The sequence below is a fragment of the Arachis hypogaea genome, chromosome 20, assembly GCF_003086295.3.
Source record: "Arachis hypogaea cultivar Tifrunner chromosome 20, arahy.Tifrunner.gnm2.J5K5, whole genome shotgun sequence".
In the NCBI taxonomy this organism is placed as follows: domain Eukaryota; kingdom Viridiplantae; phylum Streptophyta; class Magnoliopsida; order Fabales; family Fabaceae; genus Arachis; species Arachis hypogaea.
The window spans coordinates 1,448,177-1,471,259 of NC_092055.1; the positions used below are offsets into that span (position 1 = coordinate 1,448,177).

Below are 23,083 nucleotides of genomic sequence, written 5' to 3' on the forward strand. Positions count from 1 at the left end.
AATATTCGCAAGGGTTATACTCAATTAAATTGCAAGAACGATGATATCTGTCCATGTGTTTTCATAAAGAAATCTGCATTTGGGTTCATTATAATTACTGTGTATGTTGATGATTTAAATATCATTGGGACTCCTGAAGAGATTCCAACAATTATAAAAACTTTAAAAGAAGAGTTTGAGATGAAAGATCTTGGAAGGACTAAATTTTATCTCAACCTGCAGATCGAGCATATAAAAAATGGGATCTTTATTCATCAAACAACATACACAGAAAAGATCTTGAAAAGATTTTATATGGATAAGTCACATCCCTTGAGTATCCCTATAATCGTAAGATATTTGGATGTGGAGAAGGATCAATTCCGTCCTAAAGAAAAAAAATGAAGATATCCTTAGTCCAAAAGTACCATATCTTAGTGCCATTGGAGCGCTAATATATCTTGCTAATAATACATGACCCGATATATCATTTACTGTGAACTTACTAGCAAGGTATATTTCCTCTCCAACCAGAAGACATTGGAGCGAAATCAAGCAAATCTTTCGATATCTTCATGGAACGGTTGATATGGGATTGTTTTATCCCTATGGATCCAAGTCACAACTAGTTGGCTATGCAGATGTTGGCTACTTGTCTGATCCACATAAAGGGAGATCTCAAACAGGATACCTGTTTACATATGGTGGAACAGCTATATCATGGAGGTCCACGAAACAGACGATTGCTGCAACATCCTCTAATCATGCCGAAATACTAGCGATTCATGAAGCAAGTCGCGAGTGTTTTTGGCTCCAGAGTTTGATCCAATATATTCTGTCATCATTTGGACTGATTGATCATAAGATAGCTCCAACTGTCCTGTTTGAAGATAATATAGCATGTATTGCTCAACTTAAAGGCGGATATATCAAAGGTGATAGAACAAAACATATTTCTCCCAATTTCTTTTTTTCACTCATGATCTTCAAAATCAAGGGACAATTGATATCCAACAGATCCGCTCAAGTGATAATTTGGCAGATTTATTTACAAAGTCACTCCCAAAATCCTCCTTTGAAAGATTTGGTACATGAGATTGGGATGCGCCGATTTTGAGACATTAAATGATGTCGGCAAGAGGGGAAGACTGTACTCTTTTTCTCTGGGTCAAATTTTTTCCATTGGATTTTTCTTGACAAGGTTTTTAATGAGGCAGTTCCATCACAAAGGATATTGTACTCTTTTTCCTTCACTAAAGTTTTTTTCCACTGGATTTTTCTTTAGTAAGGTTTTAACGAGGCATATTCCTAAATGGTCATCCAAGGAGGAGTGTTAAGATAAACCTGGTGATGTGGATGCCCATTTAATGAACGGTTTACTCTTCCCAGGATGAGAATTCAGTTTCTCAATATAAAATAAAATTAATGAAACCAAATATCAATACTTTTATACGCCTATAAATAGGCATGACCTGATGCAGAAGGAAGATACAACAACAATAAAAACATTTCCTTCTCTCTCTTTTACTATAATATTCTTCTCTTTATACATTCTAATAAATTCTCTCTTTTATTTTTCTGTAATTTCAAACTATAATATTATAATATTAGTAAATAGATAAACTACTTATATTATAGTGAAATAAAAGTATATTTATATTTCTCTATTTTATATTTATTTCTCTTTATTATTTATTTATTTTACAACATATAGGTAAATTAATCCCACTATTTATTTTAACATTTTGAAATTTGAACCACCCACGACGAGAGTTCAATTTCGGGAGTGAATTCTCTCCAGTAAAAAAAATTGGATAGTGTCAATTATGATCTCTCACCCTTCATTACACTCTCTCTTATATTTAATTTTGACCCCACTTATAAAATTAATGGTAAAATATCACACTCATTTCCTCAAGTATTGGAGAGGATCTATTTCCTTTCGATCTCCAATCAAAGAGAAAACCAGATTTAATGATTAAGCACTTCACCACTCATCTTTGTGCATCCATTATTACTTCATTCAAACCAACGGTCATTTCTAGTGTTTACGCTGAGGCGTATCCTAGAATCGACCACCGTACCAAATAGCAGATCCTACGGTACGATACAATGACCTCAACACACTCACAAAAAGACAAGAAGTTGCTCCAAAGTGTTGCTTGCTAACATGCGCATCATATCCTCTGTCCTACTCATGCCTTCTTTGTGATGTTTTTGTTTTTTCTCTGCCCTTTTTACTTTACCGCTTCCATTTCCTGTTACGACATATAACTCTGTTTTTGTTTGATTTTATTTCGGTTGGAGTTTCCATATTACTAACAGGACCATCATTTTCTGAACTATTTTGGAGTTTCCCTTTTCTCTTTTCCGGGAACCAAAGAGCTGTTTCTGGTTTTACTCTTGCTCTTGTCTCTGGATTTCGGTGAGCTTTCTTATCAGTAATAACTAATAAGTTTACTGTTCTTTCTTAGCAATAATAACTCAAAAAAGTTGAGGGTTGACTCTGATTCTGCAAGCTGAATAGTACTTGTTTTATGGGAAAGTGTAAAGGAACAAGCTTGGTTCCTTTTGGCTTTTACTCTCTGACACTCAGGATAATGTGATTACCCCATTTGTGGATTTTTTCCCCCTTAGGGTTTGTTCTTCATTTTGTGTTTCTGATTCACTCAGTGTTCAGGTGCCTGGTTCCTCATCCGTGCTTTGAGCTTTGAAGATGTTTGGGTTCTCTCGCAGGCGCATGAAACTTGGCAGGTGAATATTCATTCTTTGTTTTTTCCCCTTCTAAAGTATGATCTTTTTTCCGTTGCATTCCATTGAAGGGAACAACTAGTCCTTTCTGATTTTGAGGTTTGCGATATGTGGGTGTTCTTTTCAGCAGATTGAAGGTGCAGCTTTCTGATACTCCCCAGGGAACTAGAAGTCCCATAAGACACCCCAAGAGAAATGGAAACTCCAATGTAGGTTTCTCAGTTTCATTTCTTGTGTAGGATTGAGCTCAGTTTCATTTCTTGTGTAGGATTGAGTTTGAGGAAGTGAATGTGGCCACTATGGATTATGTTTGAAGTGGGGTAGCTTATTTTAGGTTTTTAAAATAGTCAAAAGCTTTTGAAACGATATTTGAAGAAAAAACGGTTGTTTTCCTGAAATAATGTGTTGCCAAACACGCCTTAAAGTTGTCAGCTTCTTTTCAGGGTGATGGGGTTGCAGGGACACTTGGTCATGCTGAGGAAACTGAGTTTTCGCCATCTGCTGCACCCGAGATGAGTACTTGTACATCAGCCAGTTCAGAGAACTGGATGGTGTTGTCAATTGCAGGGGATAAGCCCACTCCTAGATCTTATGTATGTAATTTTGTTTCTTGTTTCAATTTTATGACTTCTATTTTGTAGCAAACAATTGAAATGTTCTTTTTCTTGTGAATAGCATGCGGCAGCTGTGATTGAGAATAAGATGATAGTGGTTGGTGGTGAATCTGGAAGCGGATTGTTAGATGATGTGCAGGTACGGGAAATTTTTTCTTGTTTTGGAAATGGATAGGATCAGTGTTGGCATAAATCAATTGTTGGTTAGTTCATCGTGCAAAGTTCATTTTATTTTCAGGTGCTAAATTTTGATAGATTTTCATGGACAACAGCATCATCAAAGCTCTACTTGTCACCAAGTAGTCTCCCACTGAAGATTCCAGCATGCAAGGGTCATAGTTTGGTACTTTACTCTAACCTGTTATTACTGCTTTATGCTTTTCTGGTTGAGCTTCACTTTGTTTTTATATTAATGCTTCACTTTTAAGTCTTTTAAAAATGATTGACAATGATTTGGTTATTCTCTCACCTTTTTTGTGGTTGATGATAATTTGATCAGGTTTCTTGGGGGAAAAAGGCACTCCTCATTGGAGGGAAAACTGACCCTGGAAGTGACAAAATTTCCGGTACAGCATATCCTTTTAACTTGTATACCTTTCTCCTGGTTCATGTTGTGGAAATTTTCTGATTATTCTTTTACTTTTTGTAGTATGGGCATTTGATACCGAGACGGAGTGCTGGTCGCTCATGGAAGCAAAGGGAGACATACCGGTAGAAAGTTACACTTGGTCTTTGTTTGGTCTTGCTACCAAATTACAATCTAAAAATCTTGCTCATCACATTACCACATAATGAATCGTGATAATACATCTGTATCAATTAAATCTGTTATGAAAATCATTCTAATTTTGAATTGCAACTTAGTGGAAGAATGCCTTTGTTTAATTATCAGGTTTACACAAAATTGTATGGGAAAACATGAGATTAAACAATTTCACATTAAAGTTTAGAAATAAAATTTAATGAAAGTATGTAAAAATAATTTTTCTTACACTGAAATATCTCTAGGAAGTAGTGAAGTACTGATTAATTCAACTTTTTGCAGTGTGCTCGCAGTGGCCACACTGTTGTCAGGGCAAGCGGTGCCTTAATATTGTTTGGAGGAGAAGATACAAAAAGGAGGAAACTGAATGATCTACATATGTTTGATCTCAAGTCCTTGACATGGCTTCCACTTCATTGCACGTAAGTGTGTTTAGGCTTCATTATGAGTTTCTTCTGGTAACAATGCAGTTTGAAAAGAAAATTTAGACTAATGTGACTACTTCCAGGGGAACAGCACCTTCTCCGAGATTCAACCATGTTGCAGCTCTTCATGATGGAAAAAATCTTTTGGTATTTGGAGGAACATCAAAATCCAGGACATTGAATGACTTATATTCACTTGACTTCGAAACAGTACGTGAGCTTTCTATATGGCATTATTATGTAGCCGAACTTCCTGATTCCTGGGATGTTTATAATATTCATACAGTTTGATGAAAATATATGTTCTTCTTCTTCCCTCAGATGGCATGGTCAAGAATAAAGATACGTGGTTTCCATCCAACACCTAGAGCTGGTTGCTGTGGCGTTCTTTGTGGCAGTAAATGGTATATCACAGGGGGTGGAAGCAGGAAGAAACGTAAGTTTTAATCTTTTAGGTCACTCTGGGAAGTAAGCATTCTCAGTTGATTTATATATCACTGCATTCTGAGTAGATTTAGATATCACGGCATATTTGCTTTCTGCAATTAGTTTTACTTCATTGCTCATACTACTTCTTTTCCTGCTTTATATTTGCTGTAGAAAATTCTCTTATTCTATTTCATGTCAAATTTCTATTTTCCCTTTATATTCTGTAGGGCATGGTGAGACTCTGATATATGATGTTATAAAATCTGAATGGTCTGTGGCAATTGCATCACCGCCATCTTCTATCACTATCAATAAGGCGAGCTTTCTTTTTTCTTGTCACAGTCGTATTTCTCTGTATAATTTTTGAATTATTTATTTGTATGAGTACATTGATCACTGGTAACTATGTATAGATAGGAAAAACATCCATGATTTTCAACTATAACCTTTGAGTTTAAATTTACTGTTTTTTTTTGTTTGACTAGTGATTTAACTGTGGTTTTGCTTAATTTGTTAAATTTAGCTATTTGTGGCTATAACAAATTTGTTTCAATGTGGTGGAATATAGTGCATATCCTGAGATATAGTGATTAAATATGAAAGAGTGTTTATGATATATGTTACATTATCAGGGTTTTAGCCTGGTACTGGTGCAGCATAAGGAAAAGGATTTTCTTGTTGCATTTGGAGGATCTAAAAAAGAGCCATCAAATCAGGTATGACAAAAACGCGAATGTTTACTGTCAAGTTAATTGTGGTTCAACTAACTTATCCATGATTACGACAGGTGGAAGTGCTGATAACAGAAAAGAATGAAGCAACTACCTTGGCAAAACGCTCTGTTCCTGCTAAAGGTCCAGGTTCTATACTACCGGGAAAGCGGTCATCATCCATCGGATTGGCCTCACAGCATAAGAATGATCCTTCTCATCTTCTGATTGATTCTGTTGCTCGACAAAATCTGGCATCTGCAATTGAACATGGTTCTGGAAGGAAATCCCTTTCAGAATCCTTGCTTGTACAAGATTCAAATTCTATCCCAACCAACATTTCCCTTCGCAGGCAATTCGATCATGACGAAGAATACAATGCAGATGTTAGGATTGACAAGAATTCTGAAGATGAAAGTCCATTTCCTCAGGTGAAAAAAGATATTTTGACTTGGAGAATATTTTAGCTTGTATAATGCAGCTTGTATAATAACTATTTCAATTTCAATTTTGTTATACACTTAAAGGCAGCAGAACACAGGAAAAATCAAAATGACCATGGAAATCAGATAAGTGGCATGAAGGTCAATATGGATGAACATGTGATGGTATCTGGAAGTTCAAATCAACCGAATCAAATCTTTGGGAACCTTATCTTAGAAAGTGATGATGTGTCGGTCACTGAAAACAGCAAATCCGGATCGCTGTGCACTCCTCCAAACATCTATAATTATTACGAAGCTAAAGTGGCCACCTTAATAAGGAAAAATGGTATTCTAGAGGGACAATTAGCAGCTGCATTGGCGAGCAAAGAAGCTATTGATAAAAGTTTAGCATCAGCTCTCAAAAGCCGGCAGGAGATGGATAAGAAATTATCTGATACACTGAAGGAGATGGAATTACTGAGAGAGAAGCTGGCTAGTGTAGAGTTAGCCCATGAAGAGGCTAATAGCCTCTCCAACATTGTTCACTCTGATAATGTAAGGCTTGAGCATGATGTAGCTTTCCTCAAAGCTGTTTTAGATGATACACAGAAGGTATATATGGAAGAGCTTTATTTGATGGAAGTGCTGTATGCAACTGTCTTTTATTTTTTGAATTTTTATTTTGTTTTATTATTTATTTTTATTAGGAGTTGCACTCAACAAGAGGAGTTCTTCAAGGAGAAAGAGCCAGGGCATTCCAATTACAGGTACATCCTTGCAACTGATTAGCACTACCACTTTCATTTGATAAACTTATTATTCTGTTTTCAGAAATATTCCATCTCTTTTTGGTACATCAAATTAGCATATCTGGATGCAAAATGTTACAATAACAGATAAAAATGAGTGGAGAAAGTATAATTTAGGGAGTTAAGCTGCTGATGGTACTGAAGTTCCCAGTGCCATTATGCTTTAAAATATTTCATCATTCTTCCTTGGTCTTGTTCAAACATGTCACCACCTTGTTTCGAACTACACAGGTTGAAGTTTTTCATCTCAAGCAGAGACTGCAATCAATGGAAAATCGAGCACCGACTCCTAGGAAACCTTTCCATGTGTAGTGAAAAGGTAATTTGGTGTTTAATGTTGGTAATGAATTTCAGGAAAGGTGCATCTTATAAAGGTATGCATGAGACTTGAGCCCCAGCAAAGGCGCAGTTAATGGAAGAATTAGAATTCGGCTCCTAAGATTGGATTTGTACATGTTTGACTTGGTGAATTCATCTTCCACAGTCCTTTATAGGAACAGATTTTTGTTAACACTAGAGCCGAAGAAAAAATATCATGGAAAAGTTGCATGTGTCATCTCTTCTTTTATTTCTGGCTATTTTATTTACTTTAATCATTATTAGGAATATTTAACTTCTAGAAGGTGGAGAAAAAAGTTAATCGGAAAAATTAAATAAGTCATTGATAACTACGTTGAAGAGGGAATTTAATTTTCATGGATTATATTCTATTTTTTTTATTCAGCTAAAAACATTAAAAAATAAGATTGAAGTGTTTAATTTAATACTAAGAGTATAGAGGAGAGGAGACAATAATGGGCACCAATGAATAAAGATGTTACTCTCACTATGATTTGTGAATAAAACAATATAGATACAGAATAATGCGACGGGACAGAAATGATTTTACAATGAGGTATAACACAATAAGCTTCCATCAGAGACATCATTGACATAGAATTGCACCACATAATTTAGAGTGTATTCATGCTGTGTGTTCTGATGTGAAAGACTTGGTTCCATGCAACTCTCTACATTAAACTATATTTCCAAGGGTACTTTTTCTCACCATAATTGACTTCCTTTGGACACTGGTCCTCACAGAAGTTCAGCATCATCTTGATCTCCATCTGCATCTTCGACATCATTGTCTTCATCATCTTCTGGTGCATCGGGATCTACTCCCTACAAAAGGATGCAGAATTACAAATTTTAACTTCATTCAGACCCTTAAAATATCTTCAGATTAATATAATTCTGGATTAGAACATGCATCTATTTCAGATATAAAAACTAACACAATGCAGCAGGAATGATTTTCAAAGCTGTGTGTAATTAGTAGAGATATATAATGAACAAAAGAATCAACAACAAAAAAGTCTTATCTCACTAAATAAAGTCAGTTACATGGACCAAACAAAACCACTGTGTCCTATTATATATCATGTTAATAGTGATTAGTGAGACTATTTACAGATAATAATAATAATAATAATAATAATAAAAGAAAACCTTCATCTGCTTCTCTAAACGCTCTAAACCTCGTTTTGCTGCTTCGTTCTGAGGGTTTAACCTGCCAAATATGTGAAGGTAAGAAGAACAATTTAATCAAATTTAATCATGATGAAAAAGGCATGCATCACAATCAATCATTATAAATATCCGAAAATAGCGTCATAGCATCAATTGTCAACTATAGAGAACCTGCAATGTTAAGCATGGGGAGGAAGAGTTTGTTAAAATGCCAAATTTATGTATCAAGGAACATCACAATCCAAATCCATATATCATTAAGAAAAATCACAGCACACTTCTCCCAGTTATCCCACCGTTGTTACAACATTAAAGCGCCATCTAAAAAGAAAAAACAAGAAATAAAATGCAGAATTTACATATTGACCTATGCATTTAGGACGAAACAAACCTTAATGCAGCCTGATAATGTGACAACGCCTCCTGCAGCATATTAGTGGCAGCAAAAACTTGAGCCAGTTTCACGTGAAGAGAGTCATCTGCCCAGTCTTTAAGGTATCGCTCAAGCAGAGATACGGCATCTCCATTCCGGCCCTCAATAACATGGAGTTCAGCCAATGCTAGTGCAGCTCCAAGGTAACCAGGTTCCAGCCTTAAAGCAGACTCGTAGAACTTTTTTGCCTATATCACATTAAATGTCACAAAGATATTGATATAGTAGTATCCAGAGACTTTAAATTAAAAGAGCTGATAACTTACTTTTTCTCTGCCACCAGTGTTACTGGCATGCACATCGCCTACTAACTTTAAAGCCTTTGCTGATTGAGGCATTGCCTTCATTGCTTCTCTGGAAGCATATAAAGCCTCTTTGATTTTAGACAGAGCCAAATATGTGTGAACCAAACCTAGAAATCAAGTCAAAGCATGTAAAGTTTGTATTTCCATAATTGGCACTTTGCAGTCTCATTGCAGGCAAGAAATGCATCATGCAGCTTTTAATATTTCAGATTATAAAATAAACCTTGATATGAGCGAATATCAGGTCTTAATTCTTGAGCTCCCCGGAAGGCAGACACAGCTGCTTCTGCCCGTTTCATTGTTAATAATAGATTCCCCTGCATAAACTCAGTGTGTTAACTCAAATTGGTAAAATTGATGTAATTAAGTTCTACAAGCATAGATAAGGTCAATAGATCCCCAACTGATCTAATGCAGAACCATTTTAGTACCTTCATTATATACCCTGTTATGTGCCTCTCATCAATCCGAATACTCTGATTACAAAAAACCAGTGGATTGTAAGCAATATTGTAATAGATAAATTCAGTCCTCCGCACTTGGAAAGAACTACTCACCTGCTCAGCATATGATAAAGCTTTTTTCTCATCTTTCCTTTCCCATAAAACAGATAGAGCTACAAAAACCTCTGGTCTTGCAGGATCAATATTCAATAAATCATGTACTAACTTGTTCAACTTTGAATAATCAGACCTTAGCTTTAGAAGCATTGCATACTCATCCATGTATGTTACGATGTATGGATCAATTGAGCGGGCCTGTGATCACAAAATAGTCAATATAAATTAATAATTACAGCTAGAAAATGCATGTAATAAGGAGGTTGGGAAGCAAGGAAAAAATCAGTGGTGTTAAATCAGGATCATAAACTACAATTCGATATTCACCTTCTCAAAATTCAAAATGGCCTCTTCATTCTTTCCAATAATAGCTTCAACCTTCATATACAATATACATTAGAATTTACATGTCAAGTGATCAATTCAAGTATATATTACGTAAAATTAAGTTAAGGAAGGGAAGCAGAGCCTTGGAGTAATAGTTGAGTTGCCTTTATGTGAACTCAACATCATAGGTTCAAGCTGTGAGGGTTAGGCTGTACACCCGTTGGGTGTGGCCTTTTCCTAGACAATGTTAGATGCTTGTGCACCACAGTGGCCTTTTTTTTCTTTTTGTCAAGTTATTAAAGGAAGAACTGTCTTTACATGTCATTTTGGAAAGCCACTCTTTCCAAAAATAGAACCTAAAAAGTAAAAAAGTGAAAAAAGATGCATAATCTGCAGGGTAGAAAGGCTATAGAATGCAGCAAATCTAACCTTTGCCATCTCAAGCAGTAAGTGTGTATTATTTGGGAAACGCTGTAAAAGATCTGCAAAGATTTCCAAGCCACCTGCAACATTGGGAACAAAGTAAAACTGCAAGCATGAGACAGAAATCACATGTAAAAGCCGAGAACTAAACTATAAACATATATGAATTTTCCCTTTTGTATAACAGGTTTGATCAAGACAAGAAAACATAAAAGCCATTGCATTGAGTTTCTATACAAGAAAACAGTATAGACACAAGTTTATTATTTTGGGTTACATAAACTGGGCCAAAGTTTATATTGTGAAACATGAGACCCTTCAGCTCCAACATGGAAGCATGAATCAAAATTTCATAAAAGGATAAAATAAAATAGCACACCTTTGTAATCGTTTGAAGCCATGCAACACTGAGCTTCAACATACCGCTGCAAGAATGAATAGAGAAGAAAACAAATTTAATTTGGTCTAGACTCACTAGCATTCATCTCGTTAGTCAACAAGAACTCCTTTTATTAAATTTAGAGGCTTATAATAAAATGGAATCCCTATATACTGTTACATGGCAGCAAGAACATTGAAGTGCAGTACCAAATAAGGATTTGAGCTAACATTGTACAACTTACTTGAAGCCAACGAGTTGAGTCAATATGATCAAATGGCATTCTTCCACTTCTATTAAGATTCTGAAAAATGTTCCAAATTAATCATAATATTTGAAGGTTCTCAAATTGTAAATAAAATGAAATGGCATTCTTCCACTTCTACTAAGATTCTGAAAAATGTTTCCAAATTAATCATAATATTTGAAGGTTCTCAAATTGTAAATAAAATGAAATTTTATAGATCGACCAACATCTTTTCATATTTTAAAAGAGACCATAAGGTATATGGTAACAACAATGAATAACAATCAAGTTGGATCAGCGGATTGGATTTCATATTCGAATAAATCTCGTAATCATAAGAAAGTAGGCTTTTTTAACAATGGGTCTAGCAACCGAAAAAATTGGACAGGATCCAACCAAGGGAGCAAACTCTAGATGAATATGAAGCATAGATACAAGTTATGCCGTGGAATGAAAGATAATTCCAAATCAGCTTTGTCTACCAGCAAGGAAGCTGTAAGTTTAATGCCATAATTTCGTATGGTAAAACAACATATAGTATTACTTAATCAATAAATCTGCTACAAGTAAACATACAGAAGAAATGTCATCCTGCTAGTTAAGGTAGTCAAATGAGAGTAGTTAGCTCCAAGTAACTCATTCTTAGATGCACAAAAATAAGAATCTATAAAGGTCACCATGACATAAAATTAACAATCAAAGAGCACTTACTGGAATACATAGGATATTGCTCAAATTTAGATTAGCAGTTTTCCCATCTCTTTACCACAAAATAAATATAAAAACAATATGGTCAAGTGCTAAATCTGTATTTAGCTTAAGCTACATGAACTTTCTTCTTTCATAAACAAACCTGAGGAAACAATGAAATGATGTCCTTTGCAGAAGATCCCAATTCTGACAAAGCTGTAATAGCCTCAAGCATATAAGGGCAATGTCTGTCAAAAGGACAATAACAAAGAAGATCAATCTAATATGCAGTATTGAATTAATTATACATCATATAAAAGATGAAAATGCTCATAGAGGAAGCAAAAATTTTTAAAAAGTAGGAAATGCTACAATATCACAAATGCTTTCAATCACTAGCTTACTTCATGTTAAAACACAAATTACAAAGGAGATTCGAAACGCAAATGATACATGAGCTTTAAGAGAACACACAAACCTCGTCCCATTCATTCTGTATGGAACTTAATTTACAGACCTTAGACATTCTTTGTAAATAGCAACAGCAGCTCTACTATGTCTAGATACTCGATAAAGCTTCCCTAATAACAAATTCATTGGCAGATTTCTAGCTTTGCACGGAATTCCTTCCATCTGTAATGTGTGACAAAACCAATAATAAGGATTCAAAAAAATTGAAAACAAACTATTATCTAATGCAGAATTTCATATGCCTTGTTTCTGAATGAAAAATGCCAGATTCAGAGACGACAAAATATACAAAGTAGTATAGTAATTTAACGGACATTATCTACGTAGTAAATCCCTCCATAAATTGAAAACAGACATTCCTTCACCTCAAACAGGATTTTTTAGTGAGCAACTCATACACAAAGTTTGTAGAAAGGACAGAGTTAGAGAACAAACAAACCTCAACTAGAGCTGCTTTGTTCTCATTCAGGAAACAGTGGCAAGATGCAATTTTGAATTTCACCTGTTGAAAATAAAACTCCATAAATAATCTACATGCAAAAGTCAAAAGCAAAATCAACATGCATGGCCACAGGCCGGGGGGGGGGGGGTGGTTTTTGCACTCTGCCTCACCTCATTCTCGTTGATTCCTGATGCATTGCAAGAATTTGGAGACGGCGACCTGTTTGATGGTATTGAACTCCGGGATAGTTGCACGTTCTGTTTGGGAACCATCTTGTTGTATTGCAAAGCTTGCTTGTAGCTATGCTGTTCATCAACATAATAGATTTTGAGTTCACAACTTCCCTCCATTTCTAAAATGCTTTGAATAGAAACAATCAACAAGAAATGGTTTCAACTTCCAACATCTAACCACACACAAAAAACGAAGAAAGATATATATAGGAAAGAAAAGGATAGGGTACCAACATATTATTTACCAACTTATTGCCAACAATAATTAATTATTATATTTTAAACACATATATAAAGAGACACATCCAGAGAATATATCTATAAAAACACTTCTATTAAACACACCCATAAAAAGATATTTTTATTAGACACATCCACAAAGACACTTCCATTAAACAGTTATAAATAAAAGTTGGCAGATGTTGGTAGAAATGCTGTTGGTAAAGTGGCGGGATTGATATAGGAAAGCGTCTCTTACAATAGCTCTACGATACTCCCTCTCACGGAAGAATGAATCACCAAGTAGCACCTGAAAAATGGATAAGAAAGCAAGTAAACAACTTCAATAAACGTTTTAGAAGATTGAAAACTTAATAACTATATGGAGAGAAAAAAAAATTAGAAAACTTGAAATTTGCAGAGACCAAGCTCTCAGCTTTGAGGTGGGGGGCGGATTCAGTATTTGCAGCGGGTGAAGAAACAAGAAAACAACTCTGTTCAAAACACCAACTTCGGATTACAACGTCGAGACAGAAATCAAAATATGAAAAAAGTAACCACTTTTATATGCAAATTTCTAAGGGGGGGAGGACGACGGGAAAGAAATTTTACAAGCATCTGAGCAGAGTTATGGAGGCCATAGTCGAGGAGAGTGGCGATTTGATCCTTCGGAACTTCCATTGTTGTGATCTGAGCTCGATTTCGTCAGTGGTAGCGAGCCTCAACTCAACGCGCTCTTGTTTTTGAAGTCTCTTTTTCTTTTACTCGCTAAAGGGTTTGATTCAATGTAAATAACTAAATAATATTTTAAAATATTGATTAAAAATATGCTGTTAAATTATTAAACAAAAAAAAATAGTTAATTAAAAATAATAATTTTATTAACTTTTAAATATTTCTCATATTTAATTTTGTGTTATTATAAAATAATTAATTAAAAATCAATATCCGACTCGATATTAATTTGTCGTATAATTTTTTTTTATTTTATTTTTGAATTTAGTTAATTATATCTCTAAAAGTGTATTTTAAAAATATAATAATAATTTTTTATGCATTTAATATATTAAAAATATAAAAATATTTATTTTTTAATAATTTTTATAAAATATTGTTATGGTATTTTTAACTTATGCTATTAAGACATAAATTAGCAAAATTTTTTATTTATTTTATAAATATATCTTTAATTTTCTAATTTTTTAAAATTTTAAAAATATTTATTGTATATTTTATTTTATGACTAATTTTTTTATATAAATAAATTAAATGTTTTATTTATTAATATATATAATTTTAATTTGAGAAATATTTATTAATTTATGTAATATTATTTATCTTATTTATACTTCAAATAAAATAATTATGAATGTATCTTATTTATCGTTTAAACGAGATACGTTACGATTTTATTTGATTTTATCTCGTTTACAAACGAGATATATAAAATTAAAAAAAATATATTCCGTTATCTTATTTGATTTTATCTCGTTTACAAACAAGATATATAGAATTTGAAAAAAATATATCTCGTTTATAGTGTAAATGAAATATGCGTATTATTGTAAAAAATATTCACAAGTATTTCTGAGATATTATTATATAATTGAGTAAAGTATCATTTTTGTTCCCAACGTTTGGGGTAAATCCTATTTGTGTCCCTAACGTTTGTAAAAGTGATTCAATGTTATCCTGCCATCAATTACACATCATGAGTGCTTTAGTTTGAGTTTTAAAAATCTCTTCTTTAAGTTAGAATACAAATATTTGGGATAAAATCGATTATCTACTCCGAAAAATAGCTCATCAAATGTTGAAACTAATTCCTAAAACATTTACATAATTCACTTTTCTAGGGACATCATTGAATCTAAACATAAATAGTGGGTATAATATTAAAATCGAACACATCCAAGTGAGACCTAATTGAGAATGAATACATCCAAATTAGAATAATTGAAAAATATAATCTGATTTGTTAGTATAATTGATAGTAGGATAACATTGAATCACTTTTATAAACGTTAAGGATACAAATAAGACGATTTAAACGTTAGAGACACAAATAGAACTTACCCCAAACGTTGGGACAAAAACGATACTTTACTCTATATAATTTTACTCAACTACTAATATATGATAGTTGTTAATGAAACCCTCTTGACAAATGAGGTTAAAGTCAATAGACACATTATTCAAAAGGTTACTTATATTTATAGTTGAGAAAGTATAGAGAGGCAATGGAATATTTGTACAATGTGTATAATGAAGGTTTAGAGAGTATTAGAAATATAACCATTAGTGTTACCTTTTTCTATCAGCTGAAGCTTTTGGGATGAGTGGTATCATGACATGGTATTAGAGCTTGAGATTCGAAAGGTTAAGAGTTCAATATTTGGTAAACTCCAGGTTAAACTTTTAGGATAAGTGGCTGCCCATGGTATACATTGTACAAATAATCCACTCCCTATCAGGACTGAATTCAAGTATTTTCTTTAATCAACTCCTACTTCTTTAGCAGTTAAAATACTTATCATCTCAATTACATTATCAAAATGTTTCTTGGCCTATATTGTGTTACTACTATGCTATTCTTTCTTTAATATCATCGTAATAAACATATATTTTAAAAGGACAATGCATTAGATGAAGATAAAGAATTTAATTCAGCACATGAGAAGATAGCTCGAATGAAAAAAAAGATGGGATGTTTTGCTAAAAAATAGATCAATTAGATCCTCCAAATTTTTTATTAAGTTTAATTTCGATGGTTCTGTTACAAAGAATAATGGTTAGATGACTTAGAAAAGTAGGTTAAGAGACCATAAAAATAAAGTTTTAGTTTGTTATAGTACAAGTTTAGATAGCTATAGAATGATTTTGGTAAAATTTTAGAATATTTTATTGAATTTAAATTTGACTCTAAATCTTGAATACGTGAATGTTTGCATAGAAATAAATTTTAAGGTAGCAATTAGTTTTAATCTTTAAAAAATTATCGAATTATACTCTATAAAAATATTAGTTTTGGCTATCAAAAAATGTTACAGTAAATTAAGTCACCAGAACATTCATCATGAGTTTCAAAAAATGAATATTTGTACGAATAAATTGACATGGTGTGCGAATACTTGTTGCTTTTATGATGTGTGCTGCAATGGTGCCTTAGGTAAAGAGAAAGTATCCTTGCTGTTTTCATTTGCTCCTCAGTAATCTTGTTGAATACCCTAGTTTCCTCTGTTATGAAGTGGATAATCTTTTTCTAGAACATTCATACATAAACATAATGGTACCTATAACATTCAAAGCGAGAGGGCTCTATGCTTCTGTATTCATACCATTGCCATTTTGTTCAAATTTATCCTGTAATTTGGACATTGGCATCAACTCGTTGTTGTAATGGTAAACTATATTTACCTCCCCAGGGTTTAGATGATATCACAAATTACACATATTGACTTGTCATGCTTTACATTGACCTCCCTTTTATGTTGGTGAATGCCATGTTTAAAAGAGGAAGGGGGGACTGGTCAGCGATGTCCCGTCCTCCCAGCGCCGCGCTGCCGCCTCTGTCATCGGAGCCTCACTGCGAATATAACTCTTTCCTTCCCCTCACGTAATCATGTCGCCGACATTGCCGCAGACTCCAGCCGACACCGCCACGGGTTCCTGCATACGCCGCCAAAAGTTCAACGACACCGCTGTTTGAATTAACCATGTGAGTATGGTAGATGTAACATACACGTGCTTGAAGACAATATCAAATCAAATACTCAATTGCTCACTTTTGATTCTCACTCATGTCTCCTCATCTGTTCAAACTTTTTTTTTTCCTATTTTTTGGTTCTCCAATTTTATGGTTACATCAAATCATAAGACTCATGTGTCAAATTATATATATATATATATATATATATATATATATATATATATTAATAAAAATTAAATTGTTGGATGATTATGGTTGTTTCTTCTGTTTATTCATCTTCTTTTATTTTAATGGTCAATTTAGGATGTTCATTTTAGTAGGTATGTGGATGGTTATTTTAATTTTATGTAGATGATTATTTTGCTTGGATTGGGTTTAATTATATATAATTAAATTATGTAAGATGTTCAATTCATTAGGTATGCAGATAATTATTTTTATCCTTAAGTGGATGATTATTTTTACTATGGGTGAGTGGCGTGTGGCAAACTAAGCAGCGACGGTGAAATGAGATGATTATTGATGAAGGTGGGGGTGGCCGTCGGTTGAAAAAGAAGAGAGTATTAGAGTGAAATGTTTTAATAAATTAGAATTTCAGATGGTCATTTTTTTGAAATAACTAACTGAATTTTTTAAAAGTTTGAAATTTAAAATTTGAAATTTGATATGAAATAATTAAAGGAGAGGTTTTGAATTTAGATAATCTGTGAAATTATTTTTATTATTTATCTCTATTGGGCTAAATAATCAACCCATTATATACATTGACAAGTTTTTTTTATTGATTTCCTAGCAAAATTTAAAAAGAAATAGATATTCTTTAAGAAGAAAAAATGGAAAGACAAATTTGAAGATTTGCTCATTTCTGAATTTCCAAATTTGTTATGCTAAGTTAGACTACCTATATAGAGCTTGAATCTAGTATTTCCAGTTAAATTATCCGAGCCCTACCACCTGAGCTTAAATTAAAATAATTATATCAAGTGTACACTAAAAATTAATATTAAATTAATTATTAATTATTAATATAAAATATATATTAAAATATATATAATAATTAACTTTAATGTGTATCGTTTCGGGGTTTACCTGAAATCATATTCTTAGGCTTAAATGGGAGGTCCAAACGTTTAAGGATGAGGTCTCCGACTTGTCCTATGTCAAGGAACTGCCGTTTGAGTTGTATGTTTGAATGGATGAAAGTGGTATCTGCAAGACATTCTGATGCCTAAATTAGGAAAGAGGTTAAGCAGGTTGAAGTATATTGGACTTAAATTTACTTGAGTGTGTCAATGTATTTATAGGAGATGAACTAATAACCACCGTTACAGTAGTTCTGCTTCTGATAGTGGATAATCGTCCCTTTATCTTAGGGTTATTGAGATCTTTCTTCTAAAAGTGGTGAGAAATTTAAGGAGGTAGTTACTCACTTGGATAAGTGATAATTGCTTACTTGCGTTAATCCCGATGACTTCTTTAAAGAAGTCGAACGAGTGGCAGAGGCCAATCTTTTAGATTAGGCCTCTTATTTTGATTGAACCACTCTTATATTTTAAGTCAGGATATGAATACATATATATTAATTTTTAATTAAAAATATTAATTGCAAATTAAAGCACTCTTCTTTCAATGCATTAAATTTTCTTAAAGCTTTCTCCTTATTCTAAAGTGCAACTCCAATGACTTTTAGTTGATGTGAAGTTGTGAACGTCACAACAAAGAGTAATGCTAATAGACACCAAAATCAGTCATTATTATAAAATATATGTTAGAATATAATTATATATTAAAAATAAATTAAATTACACATATATTTATATATAAATATATTAGTGGTTGATTTTAGTGGCTGATTTTGGTGTACAAATAATATTTTTGTCGCAACAAAGTACTGACAATTTAACCTATTATTATCATTATTTTGGGGAAATTTTAGAACAAAAGGAGCACACATCATAATTTTGAGATTACATTAACAAGAAAAAAAAAATAGAAAAAAAAAAAGGAGATGAGGGGCGCTACGAAACGTACAAGGTACATGCAAAGTACATAAAGTGTAGCTTACCGCCCTTGGTCAATCATCATAAGGACACCTCAACGCTGTAGTAAAAATAAACTAATAATTGACTTGAATTTTTTGTATCTATTGTGTATTCATATTTATTATTATATAGAATAAAGTTAAATTCTTAGTTTAACTAAGAATAACATTTTATTCTATAATAATAAAACAATGAATACATAATAAATAGATATAGAAGGAAAAATAAAAGAACTAGAAGAGCGAGTAGGTCATTCCTAAGTAGACATCCCCCAAAGAAGGAATTGATGGAGAAGTAGTTGAAGGAATAGGAATAGCAGCCTCACGAGTAGTCACTACTACTCCATAGCTTGGACTAGTCTCATTCATGATGGGACACAATGCATTCATCATGCAACCTTCTTGTTTGTCAAATATAGCTGAAAGTTCACCATAATTATTACTCTTATTATTGCAATCCCAAGATGATTGTTGCTCATCCTGATTGTTCCAGAATATTCCTTGACCGTCAAGTTCTTCACCACCATAGTAATGCTTCAATGCCTCCATGGTGTTTGTGTTAATGCTGCTAACAACATTTTGGTCACTAGGAGCTGAAGCAGCACTCATGGAGGAGTTTGAGGTATTATTGTTGTTGGTGGGAGTACTAGAAGAAATAGGTCTGAAACAGTTCTCTGGAACAATGCATTCCAGATAGCCAGAATTTGTGGAATCAGTGGCTGAGAAGAAGAACAAATTCTCATCGCCCTTCATCACCAACTTTGAAGGGTTCTCATCGTGGACAAGGGAAGTAATATCATCATCAAGTTGGTGAGACATGATGCAATTCTGATGAGTGTTGTTGAGGAAATAATCTTGTGAAGGTGGCAAAATAACTTGTTGATGATGATGATGAGGATTATTATCCATAGAGTTGAGAAGATTATTACCATTGATGGTGTTGTTTTGTGTGGTTGTGTAGATGAAGTTTGTTCTTGCTAAGCCACCTTTGATGGAAAGAGCAGCTCTATCATAAGCAAGAGCAGCTTCATGAGCAGTGTCAAAGGTTCCAAGCCAGTGTCTCTCTTTGGTTGTAGGGTCTCTGATCTCAGCAGCATATCTTCCCCATGGCCGTCTTCTCACACCAAGAAATCTTCCTGGTTCTGCTGATTGCTGCTTTCTTCTGCCTCTTCTCTCAGTGCCACAAGAAGATGAAGTGTTGCGTTGTAGAATAATAAGAGTTGATGATGAAGAATTATTCATGTGTTCTTCATGTCCTTTGAGGTAAGTCTGTGAGGTTCCAGAGGAGGTGGACATGGCTATAGGAAAGACAAGTGGCAACACAAAATATGTGTGTTGAATATTGACACAAGTGAAGTATTGAGTGTATAATAAGGTTAACGATTATGATCGAATTGAAGTTGTGAGGGCTATTTATAAAGGCTGATTTTATGTTTCTTCTACCTAGGGAGAGCACGGGTAGCGGGTACCCAATTATTCGTCCGAATCCGAACCGAACTAATTAAATTGGTTCTGAAATTAATGGGTAATCAAGTTCAATTCGAACCAAACTGATGGCTTTTGTTAGTGATTGGTTTGGGTATCGGTTTTGGGGGTACGGAATCTGAACCAATCCGCAAACCCGATCATATATTAATTAAATAAAAAAAATAAAAAATATATATGGCTTTTCTATTAGACAATGATTATTTATTATTAATATGTTTGGATTTTAATGAGTTTAATTTTTAATGTATTTAGTGTGTAATATGTTTGAATTATTTCTATTGATATTATATGTTTATTGTACTTGTTGAATTTTTAAGATAAAAATTTGGTTTTTTTTTATGAATTTCAAAGTCATTGGGTACCCAATTACTCGAACCAAACCAATCCGTTGTTAATCAATTTGGTTTGGTTCGGGTACATGTACAAAAAAATGCAAATCTGAACCAAACCGAACCAATTATATTTTGATGGTTCAATTCTAATTTTACCATAAACCCGAACCAAATCCACCCGTGCTCACCCCTACCTCTATCTGTTATCTATCTTTTGTTTAATTGACAAATTTTAAATACTTAAAAATTATTAATTTTTTATATTTTTAAATTAAATATTAATTATTTAACTTTTTTTACAATTAAATACCAACTGTTTATAAATAAATTAAAGGGACTTGGACATTATTCTACAGATGTCATTCATTCTTAGCTTTCAAACACTATATGTAGTATATAGACTGTTCTTTCCTTTCCACCCACTTTTGTTTTGTTTTTTGGGTTGTTTCTATATATTAATTTATTATTAAATCTCAAAAGTCCTAATCATCCTTCATCCATTTAGTGAAAAGCATGCCGGTCTAATGTATACTTGTGAATTCTTTTTGGACATTCTTAAAAATATTATCTAAATAAATATACTGTTTTTGCTATATTATACGAGTAAAAACACATACTCTAATTTAATAATAGAAAATATATATATATATATATATATATATATGTTAGGTCAGTATCTAGATTAAAGAAGAGTAACTACAAATTGTCAAAAAGGAGTAGTGTTCAAATAACAGAAATCATCATCACCGTTAAAGACTAACAAATGAGCAGCAGCGAAGAAATAATGATTCACTTCACTTTATAATTACTTTGATTCTATCATATTTCTTCTGAAAATGGTAAATTAGATCAACTTATAGTAGAGCGAGCTTACTATTCTATGTCCTTTTTTTTTTCTAAAATATCTTAATATTTAATTTTATGTTTAATACGTTTAATTTGTGTCAAAATTATTACAGAATATTAATTTTATCTAAAATATTAAAGACAAAATTAAAAATATTTAAGAATAATTTTGATATAAATAAAAAATATTAAAAATAAAATTTAATCAAATAAAATATTAGAATTACTTTAAAAGTATATAAACGTTAAAAGACCACTTTTTATTTTTATTATTGAAATTGTGGTGGTGTTTTTAAATAATATAAAAAATTGGTGTATTTTTTTTGTATAGATGATCACAAATTTGAGGCACAATTTTGTGGATTTTAATTTTTTTTTTTTATTTTGAAACTATAAATCTGAGAATCAAATAAAAAATACAAATCTAAGGGTTAGATTTGTCATTTAAAATTTTTTTTTTTATAAAACTTACCGATTTGCTTATCCCTTAAAAAAAACTTCAACGCACACAAATTCTGAGGCTCAGATTTTTCTATTATCGCAAATTTAACCTTAAGTTTTGTTTCCAAAAATAAATTTGAGCTTTCGATTTATGAATTTCAATTTTAAAAAAAAAAATATTTCCATATTCATAAAAAATACACCATTTTTTCATAATTGAAACTTGTCTACATTAGCTTTAAAATAATTATTTCATTGACAGTTGGCTTTGTTGATCTTCAATTAACTAGTTGTTATTTATTTGAAATAAAAAAAATATATTGAGTAAATAAAAAAAGTAAGACTTGAACACATAACATTTTAATTTATATATAAAAAAAATTCTAGGTCCAATTATTGAACCAATCACATCAATTAATTAACAACTACACTAATAATTTTATAAAATATTTTTGGGAACTACGATCTCTTATTGTCTCTACTACAAAGATTCGTTATTGATGATATAAATATATTAAAATTCAGTTATTAAATCAATCAATTGTAATAAAATTCATACTAAAATACGAAATAAATATTAAAAATATAAAATAATATACATATATATAAATATATTATGATTAATTTTTAATGTTCAGATAGAATTTTCTTACTCTTAAATCTTCTTTTGACATTTTCGATCTTATACATATCGTTTCTTTCTCGTAAAAAAAAAAAAAAAATTTACCCACTTTATTATTTTATTTTATTGAAAAAAAATTCCCTATTCTTGTTTTTTTTTTTTTTTTTGGGTGAGTTAATTTGGCTACTTATCATAGTGGAAATGAATAAATATGTCTAATATGTTTCGTCATGGATAATAGTACAAATACAAGTAAAATATATATATATATTCTATATTTATTTTTAGGAGATATCACATTGATCTATTTATTATCCATTGTTGAATAGAATTTTTATAAAGTTCATATCTATATAACTCTTTTTTTTTTTTTTTATCAAAGATAGGAGATTCGAACCCACAACCTCTTAATTGAGTATGAGAAGACTATGCCATTTAAGCTATAAGTCATTGGCCAT

General features: G+C 32.3%; 3 protein-coding genes across 9 annotated transcripts; 1 reads left to right on the forward strand and 2 right to left on the reverse strand.

Moving 5' to 3' along the window:
- Nucleotides 1-1,946: 1,946 nt before the first annotated feature.
- Nucleotides 1,947-7,461, forward strand: LOC112784941 (uncharacterized). 6 transcript variants are annotated; one of them, XM_025828312.3, is made up of 17 exons: nt 1,947-2,404; nt 2,660-2,733; nt 2,858-2,939; nt 3,174-3,323; nt 3,406-3,483; nt 3,583-3,687; nt 3,844-3,910; nt 3,994-4,055; nt 4,390-4,529; nt 4,616-4,742; nt 4,854-4,968; nt 5,189-5,277; nt 5,594-5,677; nt 5,749-6,102; nt 6,199-6,708; nt 6,804-6,863; nt 7,137-7,461. In XM_025828312.3, the coding sequence occupies exons 2-17, from the start codon at nt 2,696-2,698 to the stop codon at nt 7,215-7,217; spliced, it is 2,142 nt and encodes a 713-aa protein (XP_025684097.1). In that variant the 5' UTR covers nt 1,947-2,404; nt 2,660-2,695; the 3' UTR covers nt 7,218-7,461. The 6 variants fall into 6 exon arrangements, with proteins under 6 accessions (XP_025684097.1, XP_025684098.1, XP_029152542.1 ...); XM_025828313.3 differs by having other exon boundaries at nt 1,982-2,404; nt 2,861-2,939; XM_029296709.2 differs by having other exon boundaries at nt 2,005-2,404; nt 2,653-2,733; nt 2,861-2,939.
- Nucleotides 7,462-7,700: 239 nt separating this feature from the next.
- LOC112784942 (anaphase-promoting complex subunit 7) lies at nt 7,701-13,919 on the reverse strand. 2 transcript variants are annotated; one of them, XM_025828314.3, is made up of 18 exons: nt 13,759-13,919; nt 13,572-13,640; nt 13,406-13,456; nt 12,865-12,999; nt 12,692-12,754; nt 12,299-12,414; nt 11,945-12,029; nt 11,089-11,148; nt 10,845-10,890; nt 10,472-10,545; nt 10,043-10,093; nt 9,713-9,913; nt 9,587-9,631; nt 9,379-9,472; nt 9,117-9,262; nt 8,809-9,038; nt 8,397-8,457; nt 7,701-8,069 (listed from the first exon to the last, which is right to left on the reverse strand). In XM_025828314.3, the coding sequence occupies exons 1-18, from the start codon at nt 13,825-13,827 to the stop codon at nt 7,983-7,985; spliced, it is 1,683 nt and encodes a 560-aa protein (XP_025684099.1). In that variant the 5' UTR covers nt 13,828-13,919; the 3' UTR covers nt 7,701-7,982. The 2 variants fall into 2 exon arrangements, with proteins under 2 accessions (XP_025684099.1, XP_072086475.1); XM_072230374.1 differs by lacking the exon at nt 13,572-13,640.
- Nucleotides 13,920-19,130: 5,211 nt separating this feature from the next.
- On the reverse strand, nt 19,131-20,549 carry LOC112784041 (uncharacterized). Its single transcript, XM_025827131.3, has one exon. The coding sequence runs from the start codon at nt 20,190-20,192 to the stop codon at nt 19,131-19,133; it is 1,062 nt and encodes a 353-aa protein (XP_025682916.1). The 5' UTR covers nt 20,193-20,549.
- Nucleotides 20,550-23,083: the final 2,534 nt, after the last annotated feature.

Bases quoted from the DNA above. Each gene is read 5' to 3' on its own strand.
- LOC112784941 (XM_025828312.3), top strand. From the start codon at position 2,696: ATGTTTGGGTTCTCTCGCAGGCGCATGAAACTTGGCAG. The intron at 3,911-3,993 runs GTACAGCATATC...TACTTTTTGTAG, and splicing joins TGGAAGTGACAAAATTTCCG to TATGGGCATTTGATACCGAG. The intron at 6,864-7,136 runs GTACATCCTTGC...CGAACTACACAG, and splicing joins CCAGGGCATTCCAATTACAG to GTTGAAGTTTTTCATCTCAA.
- LOC112784942 (XM_025828314.3), bottom strand. From the start codon at position 13,827: ATGGAAGTTCCGAAGGATCAAATCGCCACTCTCCTCGACTATGGCCTC. The intron at 13,457-13,571 runs GTCTCTGCAAAT...TCCATTTTTCAG, and splicing joins ACCTCAAAGCTGAGAGCTTG to GTGCTACTTGGTGATTCATT. The intron at 9,263-9,378 runs GTTTATTTTATA...CTTGATTTCTAG, and splicing joins TGATATTCGCTCATATCAAG to GTTTGGTTCACACATATTTG.
- LOC112784041 (XM_025827131.3), bottom strand. From the start codon at position 20,192: ATGTCCACCTCCTCTGGAACCTCACAGACTTACCTCAAAGGACATGAA.